This window comes from Acomys minous (genome assembly GCF_964271855.1).
Source record: "Acomys minous genome assembly, chromosome: 14".
NCBI lineage: Eukaryota > Metazoa > Chordata > Mammalia > Rodentia > Muridae > Acomys > Acomys minous.
Genome location: NC_140496.1, coordinates 42,667,502 through 42,683,575, shown reverse-complemented (window position 1 = coordinate 42,683,575; position 16,074 = coordinate 42,667,502). Strand labels below are relative to the sequence as shown.

The following is a 16,074-nucleotide window of genomic DNA, read 5'->3' as shown; positions in this document are numbered from 1 at the left end:
TGTCCGAGAAAAAAAATAGGGTGGCTGAGGGTAGTGGGAATGGGTACCCAGGCGCCCTCGGCTAATCCCGCAGCTGCCTACACGCTAAGGGCCCTGCTGAGCTCTTTCCCACAGCACCTAACACGGTCCCAAGGACAGGACACACCCTTGTTTATCAGGCTTGCTGTCTGCCTTCCCACTAGGGCTGGCACCTTAGCTGGTTTTGCACCATGCCGAGCCCCCAGGGCCTAGAACAGGGCCTGGCACCCAGGAGGTGCCTGGTAAATATTTGTCAAAGGAATGCACAGGCCCCCCGGCTGTACCCCCAGCACGCAGGCTCCGGCTGGGTGCCCAGCAAGGTGTGGGAGAGGGCAGTGGGCCTGCTATGTTAAGGGCAGGCCTAACTGGGAAGGGTACAAGCATTGAAGACCACCCTTGTTATGAGTATTAAACAGAAGACCTTAAAGGTAAGAATAACAAGGAAGGCACAACCAGGACTGAGGCTGAGGCGCACTTTAGTTTTAGGATTTTGGGGGTTTTATTTTTATTTTTTAGGGGTTTTTAAATTTTGTTTTGTTTTGTTTTGTTGGTTTGTTTTTGGTGTCTTTTGTTTGTTTTGTTGGTTTGTTTTTCGAGACACGGTTTCTCTGTGTAGCCTCGGCTGTCCTGGACTTGCTTTGTAGACCAGGCTGGCCTCGAACTCACAGCGCTCTGCCTGCCTCTGCCTCCCTGAGCGCTGGGATTACAGGCATGAGCCACTGGGCAGGCTTCTGAGGCACACTTTAAATCATGCTGTGACTGCAGGCACTAGGGACAGCACAAGGAAATGGCTACAGTGCTGCCTCATCAGAAGGACTGGAGAGAATGATGATCAGGAACCCTGCAGAGACCACAAGGGCTCCTGCCCTTGACCCTGGCACTACATGAGGCTTCTCTGAGTCTAGTTCTGTCATATATAAAATCAAGTGCATGTGTCTGTAGTCCCTGTGCAATTTTAGAGCATCTTCTGAAAACCAGTTCAGATTCTCCTACAGTTCTGCTTCTCCTTTCTTTTTCAATCTTATCTATTATTATTGTTATTGTTGTTGTTGTTACTACTACTACTACTATGGTTGGTTTGTTTGTTTGTTTTTTGAGACAAGATCTCACCATGCAACCTTGACTGGCCTGGAACTTTCCATGTGCACCTGGCTGGCCTTAAATTCATAGAGATCTTCCTGCCTTTGCCTCTGAAGTGATGGAATTAAAGACAAGCCACCATGCTATATGCACGTGTTGTTTTTTTTTTTTCAAGACAGAGTCTCTCTGTGTATCAGCTCTGGCTGTCCTGGAACTCACTCTGTAGACCAGGCTGGCCTCGAACTCACGCTGGCCTGCCTCTGCCTCCCAAGTGCTGGGATTAAAGTTGTGTGTCACCACCACCTGGTTATTTATTTATTTATTTATTTATTTATTTATTTATTTTTGAGACAGGACTGGGCTATTCAAGCCAAGCTGGTCTGGAACTCTTGACCCAACTGCCTCAGCCCCAAGTGCTAAAATTAAAGGGGTACACCTCCATGGGCCGGAGAGCTGGTTTAATGATTATTCCTGCAGAAGACCCAGGTTCAGTTCCCAGCACCCACGTGGGGGCTTGAAACCACTCCTGATTTCAGTGCCAGGGTTTGCTACACCTTCTGACCTCTGACCTCTTCCACATATAGCACAAAGACATACATGCAGCCAAAATACGCATACACATACATTTTTTAAAAATTTTTTTGGGGGGGGAGGAGTTGGTTTTTCAAGACAGGGTTTCTCTGTGTAGCCTTGGCTGTCCTGGACTTGCTTTGTGGGCCAAGATGGCCTGGAGCTCAGGGATCCGCCTGCCTCTGCCTCCCGAGTGCTGGGATTATAGGCGTGCACCACCGTGCCCACAATAAATAAAAATATTTTTGGAAGGCAGAGTTCACCCCCACGCTGGCCAGAAAGGCTGAGTGATCGGTCTAGGATCACAGGGTTAGTGAGCACCTAGTTTTGCAAAGCCAGGATTCCAACCTGGAAAGCTGGCTCTACAGACTCACACAGAAGAAACTGAAGGGGATGTGTTCAGAGGCATCTAGCTAGGAGCTAAGATGGCAAGCCCTCTGTACACATTAACTGTTTGTTGGCTATGGTTTTTAGGGCAAATATTCATTTTGATATTACTCTGCAAAAGGCCTCCTCTCAACACTATTCTGCCATCTATGGCTTCCTTCTCTTTTTTTTTTTTCCGGGGGTCAGACGTGAAGACCCCTTCCCAAAAAAAAAAAAAAAAAAAGCCAAAAGGGTTGGAGTGAGGGCATTGCTTGACAGCAGCATTCGTGAGGCCTGGGTTCAGGCCCAGCGCTGCAAAGGAACAAAGGCCAAAGGATTAGAGCATCTCAGAATTCAGCTTTGTCCCCCTGCCTCTCCGTGGCTGCAGGGCGATAAAGAGTGCAGAAAACTACCACGTCCAGCAAGCCAAGCCAGAGTCAGGGCTCCAAATGCTATCAGGACAGGTCAGGGTCCGGCTCCAAATGCTCTATCACCAGGGCCAGGCAAGGGCTGACTCAGTTATGTGACTCAGTAGGCCGGCAATGTGGCTCCAGTAAGGGGACTCTCAGCTGAGGGGGCTATTTCTAACCTGGCCCAGCTGTGGCCACGTGCAAACTAATAATACACGGGTTTGCGCGTGTGAGGCTGCACATGGGACAATGTCCAGGTCTGTATGCAACCGACCCTGTGCTAGCCAGCCTTTTGTCCTACTTACGTGCGCCGTGCATAGGTGTACTTTGGGTGTCAGGTGTTAACCATACCTATTGGTTTGTTACTAGATGTGTTTGCAAACTAGTGTTTCAGACCTTAGCACCACCAATATTTGAGGGCTGGATTGGTATTTGTAGCAGGGTGACCTGTGCAATATCCCTGGCTCATTGCCCGTGATGCCCCTTTATGTGTGCCAAGCAAATACGTTTCCAGACATTTTCTTTTCTTTTTTTGGTTTGTTTGTTTGTGGTTTTCTTTCTTTCTTTCTTTCTTTCTTTCTTTTTTTTTTTTTTTTTTGGTTTGGGTTGGGTTTTTTTGTTTGTTTGTTTGTTTTTGTTTTTCAAGACAGGGTTTCTCTGTGTGCCCTTGGTTGGTTGGTCTGGACTCTCTGTGTAAGAGCGGGCTGGCCTCGAACTCACAGCGATCCACCAGCCTCGGCCTCCCAAGTTCTGGGTCCTGACATTTCTGTTGGGTAAAATCACTCTAGGGGGACTGATCTGAGGGCCATCCATGCCCACGTGTCCAAGAGTATGCTATCGCTTGTATGTGTGCAGGCATGTTCCTGCGTCTGGCGTGTGTGCAGTGTCACTGTGTGCGTGTGTCTGTGGGTTCCATGTGTCCCTGTGTGTTGCGTGGTGGTGGTCTGGACTGTGCTTCACAGCATGTGGTTGTGTGACTGTGAGTCCCCATGCATCTCCACCCACACATGGCTCCCTGCCCGTCATGCGCATTGATATGCCGGGGTGCGGCTGGGTATCTGTAGGTGTCTGGTGGGGGGGGGGAGAGTCTCTTTGTATGTACACGTCTCTGTGTGTGCGTGTGCACACATGTTTATGCCTGATGGAGGGAGGAGGTTTGGGTTGCCAATGTGACTTTCCGCGCCCGCCTGTGCCAGCGAGTATATGACTTTGTATGAGGTGGACTCAGAATAAATCCCCCCACCAGATGACTGCATCGAAGCTGATATTTCCCTGGACCCACCTGGATGATCTGTGCCTTTTCTCCCCTGAGCTTCAGACTAAGTCACCTCTGGAGACACGGGAGTGGCACTGAATGCACCTCAGAACCATCCTCTCTTCTAGCTTTGCTTACAGATTCAGGAGGGGACAGAGAGACCCCCGCTGTGGTCCGACCTGTGCTAAGAATGCTGGCACCCGCTTCAGCAGAGAGAGCTGAGTCCCAACAATGGTGGCGGGCACTGACCCCTGCCCACTTTGGCCACTACCCTCAGCTCCCCTCAGGGTGGGGTTTGGTGGGTAGAAAGCTCCCCAGTGCCACCCGGCTTCTGATTGGCTGTGTAGCGCCGCAGTGCCCGATACCCACCTCCCCTCTCTGGCTGGCGCAGCCACATCGGTAGTGGTGGCAAACGCAACTCTGAGTTCTGGGCACAGCTGCGCCTCACAGAGGCCTGCCAGCCCCACCAGAAGCCAGACACCCCAGCTCTGTGCCCCCGACCCCTCCCTGCCCGCCTGCTCAGCCTGGCAGCATAGTCACCCTGCCCACTGTCCCCCTCAGGCTGCCAGGCCCAATCCCCCTCATCCCTTCACCCTCTGGGCCTGGGCCCCCCTTGGCCAAGCCTACCCTGGGGCCCAGGCCCCTGCTAGAGGCTGCTCCCGCCCTCAGAGGGGCTCCTGAGGAGGGGGAGGTGTTGAGGAAGGGGTGGGGGTGGGGAGCTAGCCCTTCTTCCTTTAGTGAGTGAGCCCAGAGCTGGAGCCAAAAATCGAGGAGGAGAGATATTCAGAGAGAGCCAAGACGCGTTTGGCAGGAGAGAGAGGGAGAGAGGGAGCGGGAGGGGGAGGAAAGGAGGAGGGAGAGAGGAAAGAGCTAGAGAAAGGGGGAAGGAAAGGGGACCTCAGTTTCCAAATCTGAACCCTCAGAGCCTCCCTGGGATATCAAGTGCCTCTGGGATGTGGACCCCAGGGGCAAGCCTGGCAATGGGATGCCGAGGACTATAGGGACAGTGGCCACAGGCCCGCAGAGACAGCAGTACACCCAGCTGGCCAGGCCAGGGCAGCCACAGGCAGAAGCCAAAATCAATGTGCACTGTGCAGACAGAGGGAGGTCTATGGGCGGCCCCAGCACACCCGCACCTTGCCTGCACAATGAGCTTCTGTCCACGACAGGCAGAGGACAGCAGGGCCCACAGCAGGGCCACCATGGCCACACAACCTCATGGGAAGGGACAAGAGGCCAGCCTGCTTCCAGCTGCTCAGCTTGGGGGACATCATGGGCATCATGCATGATGCTTAGAAGCCAAGGAATGCCTGAGAGAAGGGCCATGTGGTAGGGCACAACAGTCACAGGGACAAGCCCAGGATGGAGAATGACACTGGAGGGCGGGCAGGCATGGGGGGGGGTGTGCTGGCACACAGACACACACTGGCATGTATGTGAGTGCAGGCTGACACATGTGTGAGCTACGGATACACGCTTAGCAGTGACTGCTATCCTTCCAGAAAAACACAGGCCAACTCATTGTTGTAAGAGGGACCTATGTCTCACTGTGATACAGTCACCTCACTCTGAAACACAGCCACAAAGATGGTAACAGTGACAGGTACAATGCTACCCCAGGCCTGGGCAAAGACATGCCACAGAGTCCTGAACGTGCATGGTAAGGCACACCCCGGCCACGCTGCCACCAAATTCATTGGAGAGAGACAGTCCTACAAGTCAAACGCAGGTGACACCCCCCCAAAAAAAACCCAAACAACAACAACAAAAAAAAAACAAATAGAAAGGAGCACATACATGGGCCAACAGGGGTCCGCGAGGACATGGTGGCTGTAAGACCACCCAGCATGCTGATCTAGTTACGGGAATTTTTTTTTCCCCCAGAAAGGGTTTCTCTGTGGAGCCTTGGCTGTCCTGGGCTCGCTTTGTAGACCAGGCTGGCCTCGAACTTAGATACAGGAATCTTGAGAGCAGCCTATCATAGTTACCCCTTCATCCTACTGACCCCACAACGTAGGGATTTGGAAGCAAGAGTGTAGAGACACCCCTCTTGTTTGACCCAGCTTACTGGGGAGCGCATCTCTAGAATGAACTTAGAGGAAGTAGGTAGGTCTCCTCTGTCTTGACGCAATTAGAAGGAGAATGCTGCAAGGCCCCAAATCCCAGCCCCACTCCTGGGGGGACAGACATCCAAGCAGTCCAAAACATGTGGCGGAGCCGGATGTGGTGGCGCACGCCTTTAATCCCAGCACTCAGGGAGGCAGAGGCAGGTGGATCGCTGTGAGTTCGAGGCTAGCGTGGTCTCCAAAGCAAGTCCAGGACAGCCATGGCTACACACACATACACACACATACACACACACACACACACACACACACACACACACACACACACAAAGTGGAGGCCTACAGTACAACCAGGTTCGCTTCAGGATTTTGATGGAAGCCATTATGTCTACCCAAAAAGCCTGCTTGATTCAACCGAGGGCTCCCAGGGGATCCCGCCCTATGGTGGATCCCCATCACAGTCAATGAAGACTCATAAGTGGCTTGGAGCAGAGGGGACATCTCTGAGTCACTAACAGGATGAACCAAGTCTCCATGCTTTGTCCAACTTACATACAGGCCCACGTGAGCCCACATACTCTTTACCAAGAGAGACACCTGGCTCCATTAGTGAGGGAAGGTCATTTCCTCATACCCTACTGTGAAGTCTGTCACCCCCTGTTTAGCCTACAGGACCACAGTAAGACGAAAAGAGCTGAGCTCTGTCCTTCCAAATTCTTGCTTCCTCCTCCAGGAAGTACTCTAGGATTGCCATAGTGGCAAAGGTCTCCTCCGCTCGGCTGTCTTCTTGCCTTCACGATCACCCTTTTCTATCAGATGCTCAGGAACAATATGACAACAGGAATCTCAAGCACATGCCGTTTGCCCAGCATGGTGGTAAGTTACATCACAGGGCCGAAAGTCATACCTTACTTCCCAGGCCAGGGAAACCTCTGTCCTGGAGACACAGACAGGACGCTTAAATCCACCGCTGACTAGTCCTTGGTCTCTGACCTCTGCCCGCACACCCTCTATCTAGCAGCCCTGGAAACTACGGAAGATGTTCGTGTCTAGCTCAAGAGCCCAGGCTCCTACTGGGGTAGTGTTAACCCAACAGGTCTGTGGCTCTGAGCTTAGCCAGGCCCGCCACTGGAACATCTCCCAAGACCCCAAAGTGGTTCCCAAAGTAACCCAACTTGCGTCAGTTTCACTCTTTATGTTAGGGGTAGGAGGCGTGTGCGGAGCCAGAGCCACAGAGAGAAAAGCCAGCACTGCCAGGCACGGTGGTTCCCGCCTGTGGTCCTAGCTCTTGAAGGGTAGAGACAAGAGGGTCAAGAGTTCAAGGTCATCCTCAGCTACAGAGCTACTTCAAGGCTAGCCTGGGCTGCGTGACATCCTGCTGCAAACAATCCAGCAAGCACAAAGGCAAGACTGCCAAGCTAGAGCATGGTGGCTCACCCCTGTCGTCCCAGCACTCAGTGAAGGGCAAGATGAGCGCTGCAAGTTCAAGGCCAGCCTGGGCTACATGGCAAGACAGCCACCTCAAGAAATAAATGAAACAGAACAAGATGTGAGTACCACTGGTTCAAGAGCAAAGAGCGGCCCATAGTTTACAGGGACAGAAGAGCTGCCACAGTAGCCAGGAAAAGTGCAGAGGCAGAGGTAGGGGAAGAGACATGAGGGCAGATCCAACTCACCGCCAAGTTAGCATATGGTTGCGCAAGATCAAAGGTTCTTTGGGGGAGACTGGCACAGCTGCCTGTCTGAGGGTCATCCTATCTGTGGACATCCTTGTGTGTCTTTGTGGTCTTTGTGTGTGTCCACAAATGTCCGCATATTAGCATATATGTTCTTGTGGCCAGGAGTGGGAAGGCACGGGTGTGTATCTACACAGATTATTAGAGAATCTTTGCAACTTGAAAGCCAATGGCGTCATGTCTCGGTGTGAAAACGCATGCCCATCGCCCTCCGTCCTCGGCTCTGTGCACATTTGGACCCGCCGGGGCCGAGTTTGTGCTGAGGGCACCATGACAGTGGGAACGACTGCTATTTCTGGGACATAGCCATCCACACGGGGACCGTGTTGAGGGGGATATGTTCAAGTGTTGGTGGTTTTGAATACCACGGGTACACGGTTTGGACCTGATGATGGCTATGTGGTAGGGAGGTTTTTCATGCCTGAACTTACATAGATACATATATCCCATCTCTAGGGGAAATGTGTGTTGAGGTGTATGCCAAGAGTGGTGTGTCTTTGGATGTCAATGTGAATTGGATGTTTATGACCTCCTCTTGTCGATAATAGTGTGTGTGTGTGTGTGTGTGTGCGCGCGCGCGCGCGCGCACCCGCGCGCGTGTGCCTCTGTTTGTTGAGGGGCCCGCTGAGGCCACACTATTCCTGACATCCTGAAACTCGGGGACCTACGGTTGTAAAGAGCTCCAGCAACTGCCCACCCAGCTCTGGATTAATTTCTCTTTTCTAGAAGGAGATCCTCCCCACTACCCTTCCTCTTGCCAGGCCCGCCACCCCCCACCCCAGCCCTGCTGCTCCAAGCTTGGTTCTGCTCAATCATTTATTGACTTTAAAACTGAAGCCAATTCTGGCTTGAAAGAAAAAAAAAAGAGGGGGGTGGGGTGGGGAGCAGAGAGCAAGACTGAGAGTGAAATGGGGGAAGACAAGGACAGAGGGACAGCTAGAAGTACAGAGGACAGAGATGGCAAGGAACAAAGAGCGGAGAGAGAGAGACGTACAAAAAAGGCCAGCCAGCAAAAAGGGTTGTTGGAAAAGCAAAGATGGGGGGCAAACTATGGCAGTGGAGAGGTTTGTGAAAAGAGATGTGGCTGAAAGGCAGGGACAGCCAGACCCTGCTGACCGAAGGCTGCCAAGGACCCTAAGCAAAGGGGTTTCCCTGCCCACCATGCAGGGCTGGCAGACTGGTGAGATTGTGCCCACTACCCTCCCAGGCAGCCTGGCGTGTGCAAGATGTAACTCGCACAGATTGGAGCCCGGATTCCCTTCTGGAGTGCCACAGAGCCAAGCCGAGGCCATCACCCCAAATCTGGGGGCCATCCCAGTCCCTTCATAGCCTTGTCACCAGTGTATCAGCTGGCATTTTTTTTTCTCTCCAGGGGTGGGTGCTTCCACTCGGCCCACGGGGCCGGGAGGGGGCAACCCCAGATGTCTGGCAGGGTTGGGTGGGAGGCCAGCTAGCAGCCTGGTAGACAAGATATCTGGTAGAGTATGGGGTCTTTGTCTCACTAGACCTCAAACACCAGCCACAAAGACCAGCAAACCATCTCCCCAAGCACAGCCACAGCTCAGATCTAGAAAGCGGACAAGGTCCTCCTGTGAGGGTAGCTGACTACTTGGAAGAGTAGATCCACGCTGCTATGGTGGTCAGATTGGCTCCTAACACCTGCATGTGCATGCACACAGCACTAGACGGGCCAGCACGGGGCTTTCCACTGACACACACTTGCATGGGATTTGTACTCGAAGACAGATCACTCTCCTGGTCATCTGTGTTTGTGCCATGCAGCCTGGCCACCGTCAGCCTACAGAGGCCACCTTCAGATTCTAGACAGACAGACAGACAGACAGACAGACACACACACACATACACACACACACACACACACACACACACACACATACCTGGGAATACAAGAGTGCTGTGTCGTTGGAAGTACAACCCACCTGAATGTACCTTCTTGCCCTTGGAAACATCCTGACATGTTCCTCACTACCTGGCCATACATACGCACCATGGGTGTGTGTCCCCCCACTCCGAAGTGGGGTTCATTTAGCACTTGTCTGAAAGGGCTCTGGCTTAGTAGAAGTGGCTGTTAGGGACTCAGGGCTGGCATAGAGAGCTCCTACAGACAAGCCTGGCCAGCAGGCAAGACTAAACAACGTCCACAAATCCCGTTTGCTTGCCGAGTCTGTCACCTGCCCTGGCCTGGTCCCGGCAAGTAGATCTGTGAGGGGCTTCTCTGGGTCTGAGCTGGGCTGGCTCCCGCCCTCTCAGAGCCTGGGAGTCGCGGCTGGGAAGAGTGGGGTGGCAGATCAGGCATGCTCCAGGCCTCAGCCTCCGCTACACACAGCGCAGGGAACTTCGCAGGAGGCGGGACGCGTTCTCGCGCTCGCGCTCCCGAAGCACGCCAAGGTCAGCGCTGCTGTGCCCGAGGCTGACCCGACGGCTGATTCCCAACAGGGTCCGCCTGCGGTGTCCACAGCTGCTCCCGCCCTTCCCGCCTGCGGGTGGCGGGCCGGGATTCCCCGGGGCACTTCCAGGTCCACACCGCGGCGGTCCAGGTCTTTGAGACCGGAAAGTTTGCACGGAGTAAAGTTTGGGGCCGGGGAGCCGCGTCTGCAAACGTCCAGGATCCGCAGAGAGGCGCGGCCCCGGCTGGCAGCACGCCCGTCCCTCCCTCCCCTCCCCTGCCCCTCCGAAATTTGGGAGCCCCGCCATTTTCTCAGCCCCGCTCCCATGCGAGGCCTGAACAAAGACTTTGGGGAGACGCCCGGGCCGCCCGGGGCACCCCAGCCGCGCGCAGAGCGGCCGCCCCGCACGCCCGCCACTGCCACCCCGGGGCCGCCGCGCCGCGCCGCGCGCTGGGAACGCCGCCCGCCGTGCTCCCGGACGCCCCGGGGCCACTCTGCCTCCTGCCGCCGTGTCACCCTGCCTGCCCGCGCCTGCCACCACGCCGCGTCGCCGTGCAGCAGCAGGGGTCCGCTGTCCGCCGCGCCCCGCCGCGCGCACTCGCCCCCTCGCCCCCTCTCCACGCACTCCCGCCGCGCGCCCCCAGGGCAGCGCCCCGCGCCCCGCCCGCTGCCCGCGCGCCTGCGGGACCCCAGCCCGGCCCTCCCGGGGCGCGGGGGCGGCGGCCGGTACCTGGGTGAGGCAGTACGGGGAGTACATCGCTGGGCGCCCGGGCGCGAGCGCGGAGGCCGGCCGCGGCGAGGGCAGGCCCGGCAGGCGGCGTCGCGCTGGCTGGCGCTGGGGCTCCGGCTCCGCTGCTCCGGCCTCCGCCGCGCGGCGCCCGCCCGGCCCCGCGGCCCCGCTCGGCCCGCCGCCGCTCCGCGCTCACAGGCTCGGCCCCGCGGGCTCCGGGCCGCCGCCGCGCTCGCCGCTGCCTCTCGCGTCCGCCGCCGCCGCCGCCGCGCGTCTACTCCATGCCGCCGCCGCTCGGCCGGTCGCCCTCGCCCGCCACCGCCGCCGCCGCCGCCGCCGCCGCGCTGTGAAAGTGAAAGTTTAGACAAAGTTTGGAAGCGGCGCACTCCGGGGAGAGGGAGCGGGCGGGCGGCGCGGGCGGGAGGAGGGGCGCGGGGAGGGGCGGGCGGGGCGGGTGAGCGCGGCCGGCGCGCACACACATGCACACACGCACACACGCACACACACATACACGCGGGGACGCACACCGACGCGGCCGCCCCGACACGTGCTGGCCGGCGTTCGGGCGCCGACACACGCTGACACGCAGCGGGGCTTGGACGGGCACAAATGTCACGGAGGAACACAGGGCCTATTCCTCACGGAGTCACACCAGACGGCGGTGCACACCGGGCACAGACACAACCAAGAGCCACACACCACCTACTGTCACATGTCGTCCCAATGCAGACCAACGCTCAGAGCCATACTAACATACATACATACACGTGCCACACATGTTCCTGCAGAATACTGACACATGCACGACCACACCATACCTTGTCACACTCCAGACACACAATGACACACCAACACATATCTGCCAAAATATCTCAGCAGGCAGCTGTTGCAATCCACCCAGACACGGGGTGATACTGATGAAAAGGAGGCGCTGCCACATGGAACACCCCACCCCCCCTTTACAAAGGGCACAAAGTATAGCTGTACGGGAAGATACACATCACACATTGTGTTGCCCAGATACACCCCAACCTAGGGCACACTGATGTAACAATCCTGACAGCAAAAGAGCTGACAGGCTCTTTAGAGCATCTCCCAACACACACACACACACACACACACACACACACACACACACACACACACACGCCCCTACCCTTCATTTGTCTCCCATACCTTTGCACGTGTCCTGGGACTTAAGAACATTATCTGTATTGTGATGAGGCTCCAGCCCTGCTGCAGGCCCAGGACTTATTTCTACCACAGATGGGGATGAGGTGGGGTGAGCTGGCATATGCCTGCATCCCTGCCCTCAGAAGCTACCAGAGGTCCATCATTGACTGAGTTGTATGTAGCCTGGGCTACATAGTTGGAGGCTGACTTGGCCTGTATAGTGAAAACCCTGTTTCAAAAAACAAACAAACAAACAAACAAGTAAACAACAGAGAGAGGAAAACGCCTTCACAGAAAGTGAGGGGAGGAAGAAGGTGAGTAAGAGGGGTAGCCAAGTCCTGGAAACCCTGAGGTAGGGCACAGAGAACCCTTGGGTGACCCCAGGTTTGGGTGGCAAGCCTGTGCCTCGGTCCCCAGGCAGCTCCTGCCAAGACACAGCTCCATCCTATTGCCAGGTGCAACCAGCACCTTGTCAGCCTCCTGGGCCAAGAAGCTGTGGCAATTCTCAGCAATGCATTGTCTTATGGGGGTGGTATGGGCGCCCAGGTGTGCGTAGGTAAGGTGTGTAGGGGCTAGCACGCACAAAGATGTGTGTTTGTGTATATTTAAATGTCCCCAAATGCTATGCCCCTTGTCCCAAAACCTCTGAAATAGGACAGCAGGCAGTGTGCCTGGGGTGGGTCTGAGAAAGACGTGTGTGTGTGTGTGTGTGTGTGTGTGTGTGTGTGTGTGTGTGTGTGTGCGTGTGCGCGCTCAGGAGTGTGCTCAGTGTATTGCTCAGTGTATTCTGAATGGTGACATGGGTGTGGCTGTATTCATGGAGGTGTCTGGGAGTCAGCAAAGGTGCCTCCACTCTCTGTGTCAAGCAGGAGGAATATAGCGGGACAGAGAACACCGGTCATTGATGGGAGTGGAGTGTGACAGGAAGTGAGGCCACAGGACGCCTAGGTGAGTGTGTCAAACGTGTCAGCGCAGCCACTTTGGAGATATATACCATGTTTTCCCTGTATGTCCCAATGTGTGTGTGTGTGTGTGTGTGTCCCAGCAGGTGAGTGTCGAAAAGTCCCAGAGGGACTGCCTGTGAAAAGACTTCTGTGCACTTGTTTTCTTCTTTGTTGTTGCCCACTCCTGTAGGTCCCAGCCAGTAGAGAAGCCCTGAGTGTGCAGGGTGCGTCAAAGATGGGTGTCTGTGTCAAGGATGTGGGTCTGTGTGTGTCAGCCCATACTAGTAAGTTACATAAGACCATATCAGTGTGTGTATATAGCTGTGATTGTCAGACTATGCTAACGTGCCTGGTTGAATGTGAGTGTATGTGGGTGCACCGTACGTGCCTGTATGTTAGCCCATCTAAGTGTGAATATATCCATGTGCTCAAGTTCAAGGTCATCCTGCCTGCACAGCCCATTGCAACATGTATGGTCAGTGTGTGTCAGATATGTTTCTATGTATGTCAGCCCATGTCAGTCTGTATAGCTGGTGTGAGTGTAGGTGTGTGTGTGTGTGTGGCTGTGTACCAAGGATAACATGCTTGTGCTTCTGTGTCTATGTATGTGAAAACAATGTAGGGCTGAGGACACGCATGAAGCCCTTGGCTTTGATCCCCAGTACTGCGTAAGCCAGTCATGGTGGCACACGTTTATTATCTCAACACTCCGTAAACAAAGGCAGGAGGATCAGAAGTTCAAGGTCACTCTCGTCCACACAGCAAGCTGGAGGCCAGCCTGGGCTACATGTGATTCTATCTCAAAAAACCAAAAGCGCGCGCGCGCATGCGTGCACATGCTCACAAGGGAATGACTGTCTGTGGTGGAGATGCTTGCCTAAAGCCGTCAGCCTGTATTCATCTGTGTTACTAGATGGTTCTGTGTGCCTGCGTATGGGGAGCAGGGTCTCTGTGCCTGGAGCTATCTGGGGATGAGGTGTGCCTGTCACCCCTGCTTGGGGCCACCGCCCCTGAGATCCCATCCAGTGATTCAAGCCTCCCCCTGCACCCAGAGCGGCTGCCTGTGAGGCAAGGATGCAGGGCCCTGGCACAGGGAGGGAATTGATATGTCCTTAAAAATTCAAGGGCTTCTCGTAAACAGAAACTTTTAACACCCGGTTAAAGTTTCAGGGCTGCCACACAGGAGGGGGAGGGGCTCAGAGACAAGAAGGGGGGCTAAAAGTGAGGTGCTGTATGGGGCTGGGGGTACACTAAGACCTGAGTTTGGGAGGGGCTGCTGGAAGGAAGAGGGGATTTGGGGACTGAAAAGATTGGGCAAGCAGGATGGCCCCAGAAGGGGGAACCCAGAGAGGCTGTGCTGTCTGAGAGACAGATGGGACCAGGATGGAGGAGGTCTGGGACCTAGATGTCTGGGAGAAGAGACAGAAGATGTCTTTTTTGAGGGCTTTTTTTGGGGGGGAGGAGGGGTCAGTTAGTTTATCCTTCACACACACACAGCAGACAACAATCCTGCACACACATACAACATACTATCAACCCTTCACACAGACACACAATAAATAACACAAACCCTACACACACACACACACACACACACACACACACACACACACACACACACAAATATCCACAAACAGGATATTAACCCTCACACTCACTAAACAACACTCACCGTGCCCACAAATACACATACACAGCATCAACCTACACACACACATACCAGACAAAAATCAACCCTTCACACTACTTTACAATATCAACCCTGAAAACACACACATTATACACATGCACAGCAACACTTCACACACACACAAGACATTAACCTTTTACACACACACATACTGCACATCAGTTTTCCACACACATACACACCAGGCATTAACCCCTTACACACACATCCCAGACAACATCAACCCCTTACACACACATACTGCACAACAAACCTTCACACACACACACACACACACACACACACAGGACATCAACCTTTTACACACACATATTGCACAACATCAATCCTTTAGACACACATGCACATCAGACCTCAAACCTTTACACACACACCCCAGACAATGTCAGTGCTTTATACCAGACACACACACAGACACACACACACACACACACACTGCACAATATCAACCCTGAAACTATCAACACACACACCAGACATCAACCCCTTATACACATACTGTACGGTATCAACCCTAAAAACACGCACATCAACCTTTCAGACACACATGACACACCATCCATCCTGTACAGACGCTAGACAATATCAACCCTGTACACACACGCGCACACACACACACACACACACACACACACACACGCGAGTACAACATGAATCCTTCACAGACACGCACCACAGTATCAAGCCTTCACACGTACTAGACACCATGGAACCATTTTACGCACACATACACTGCATATCAGCTGTTTACACACACCCACATACAATGCCAACCCCCACATATATACACCACAAGTTAACCCTTCATTCCCATATCCTTTCATTTGCACACGCACACTCTAGCATTCGTTTGCATTTAACACCCGACTTGTACTCTCACATAGCTCCCACCTTGCACTCACACGTCGACACTATGTTCACACACACACACACACACAGCCATTCTGCAGTCACACCCCCACCTCCACAACACCCATCCCTTCACCCTCCCTCTTTCACGTATACACACAGTCCAGTCCAGTCCACAATAAAGCTTTGCACACACTCTCCCCGCCGTCTTTACACGCCCAGTCTATCCCTTTACTAATTCTCACACAGCAACCACATTTCCACCTATACACTGAAACTCACACCATAGCACCTCCCTGTGTGCATATACACGTATGCACATTCTCCTTTAGGCTCACACACTCACTGTGTCCATCTTTGTCCACAGAAGCCAAGCTCTTGCCCTTGTATTCACACATATTTGCACTCGCATTACCCCACACTCAGACCCCATTTTGATACCAGATGCACCCCACATACACACATACACAGATACAGAATCACCATGTTCTGAGTCTTCACAGCTGGCAGCTGGAGGAGGGGGGTTTCTCACAGAGAAACAGAGTAGCCCAGCCTTCCCGACTCCCAGAGCCCAAATCTGAGGGCACACCTGGCCCTGAAGAAATTGAGAAGGAGGGGGTGCTACCTGGGGGGCTGGGCACAGCTGGGTTGTCACAGCTGGAATCCCCCACATTCCTCCTTGCCAGCTGCCCACCTGGCTACAGCTGGCAGCAGGTGTCTTCTTCCCATGCAGGTGTTGGAGAGGGAGAAGCAAGCTCATGGCATTACCTGCCAGGATG

At 54.3% G+C, this 16,074-nt stretch overlaps 1 protein-coding gene across 1 annotated transcript in view; it reads right to left on the bottom strand.

Moving 5' to 3' along the window:
* The window catches only part of NFIX (nuclear factor I X), a 99,269-nt gene extending 88,465 nt beyond the window's left edge, over window positions 1-10,804 (bottom strand). The window contains exon 1 of the mRNA XM_084756493.1: window positions 10,640-10,804. Coding sequence (XP_084612619.1) covers window positions 10,640-10,666 — 27 coding nt within the window. The 5' untranslated portion in view covers window positions 10,667-10,804. The remainder of the gene's footprint in view (window positions 1-10,639) is intronic.
* Window positions 10,805-16,074: the final 5,270 nt, after the last annotated feature.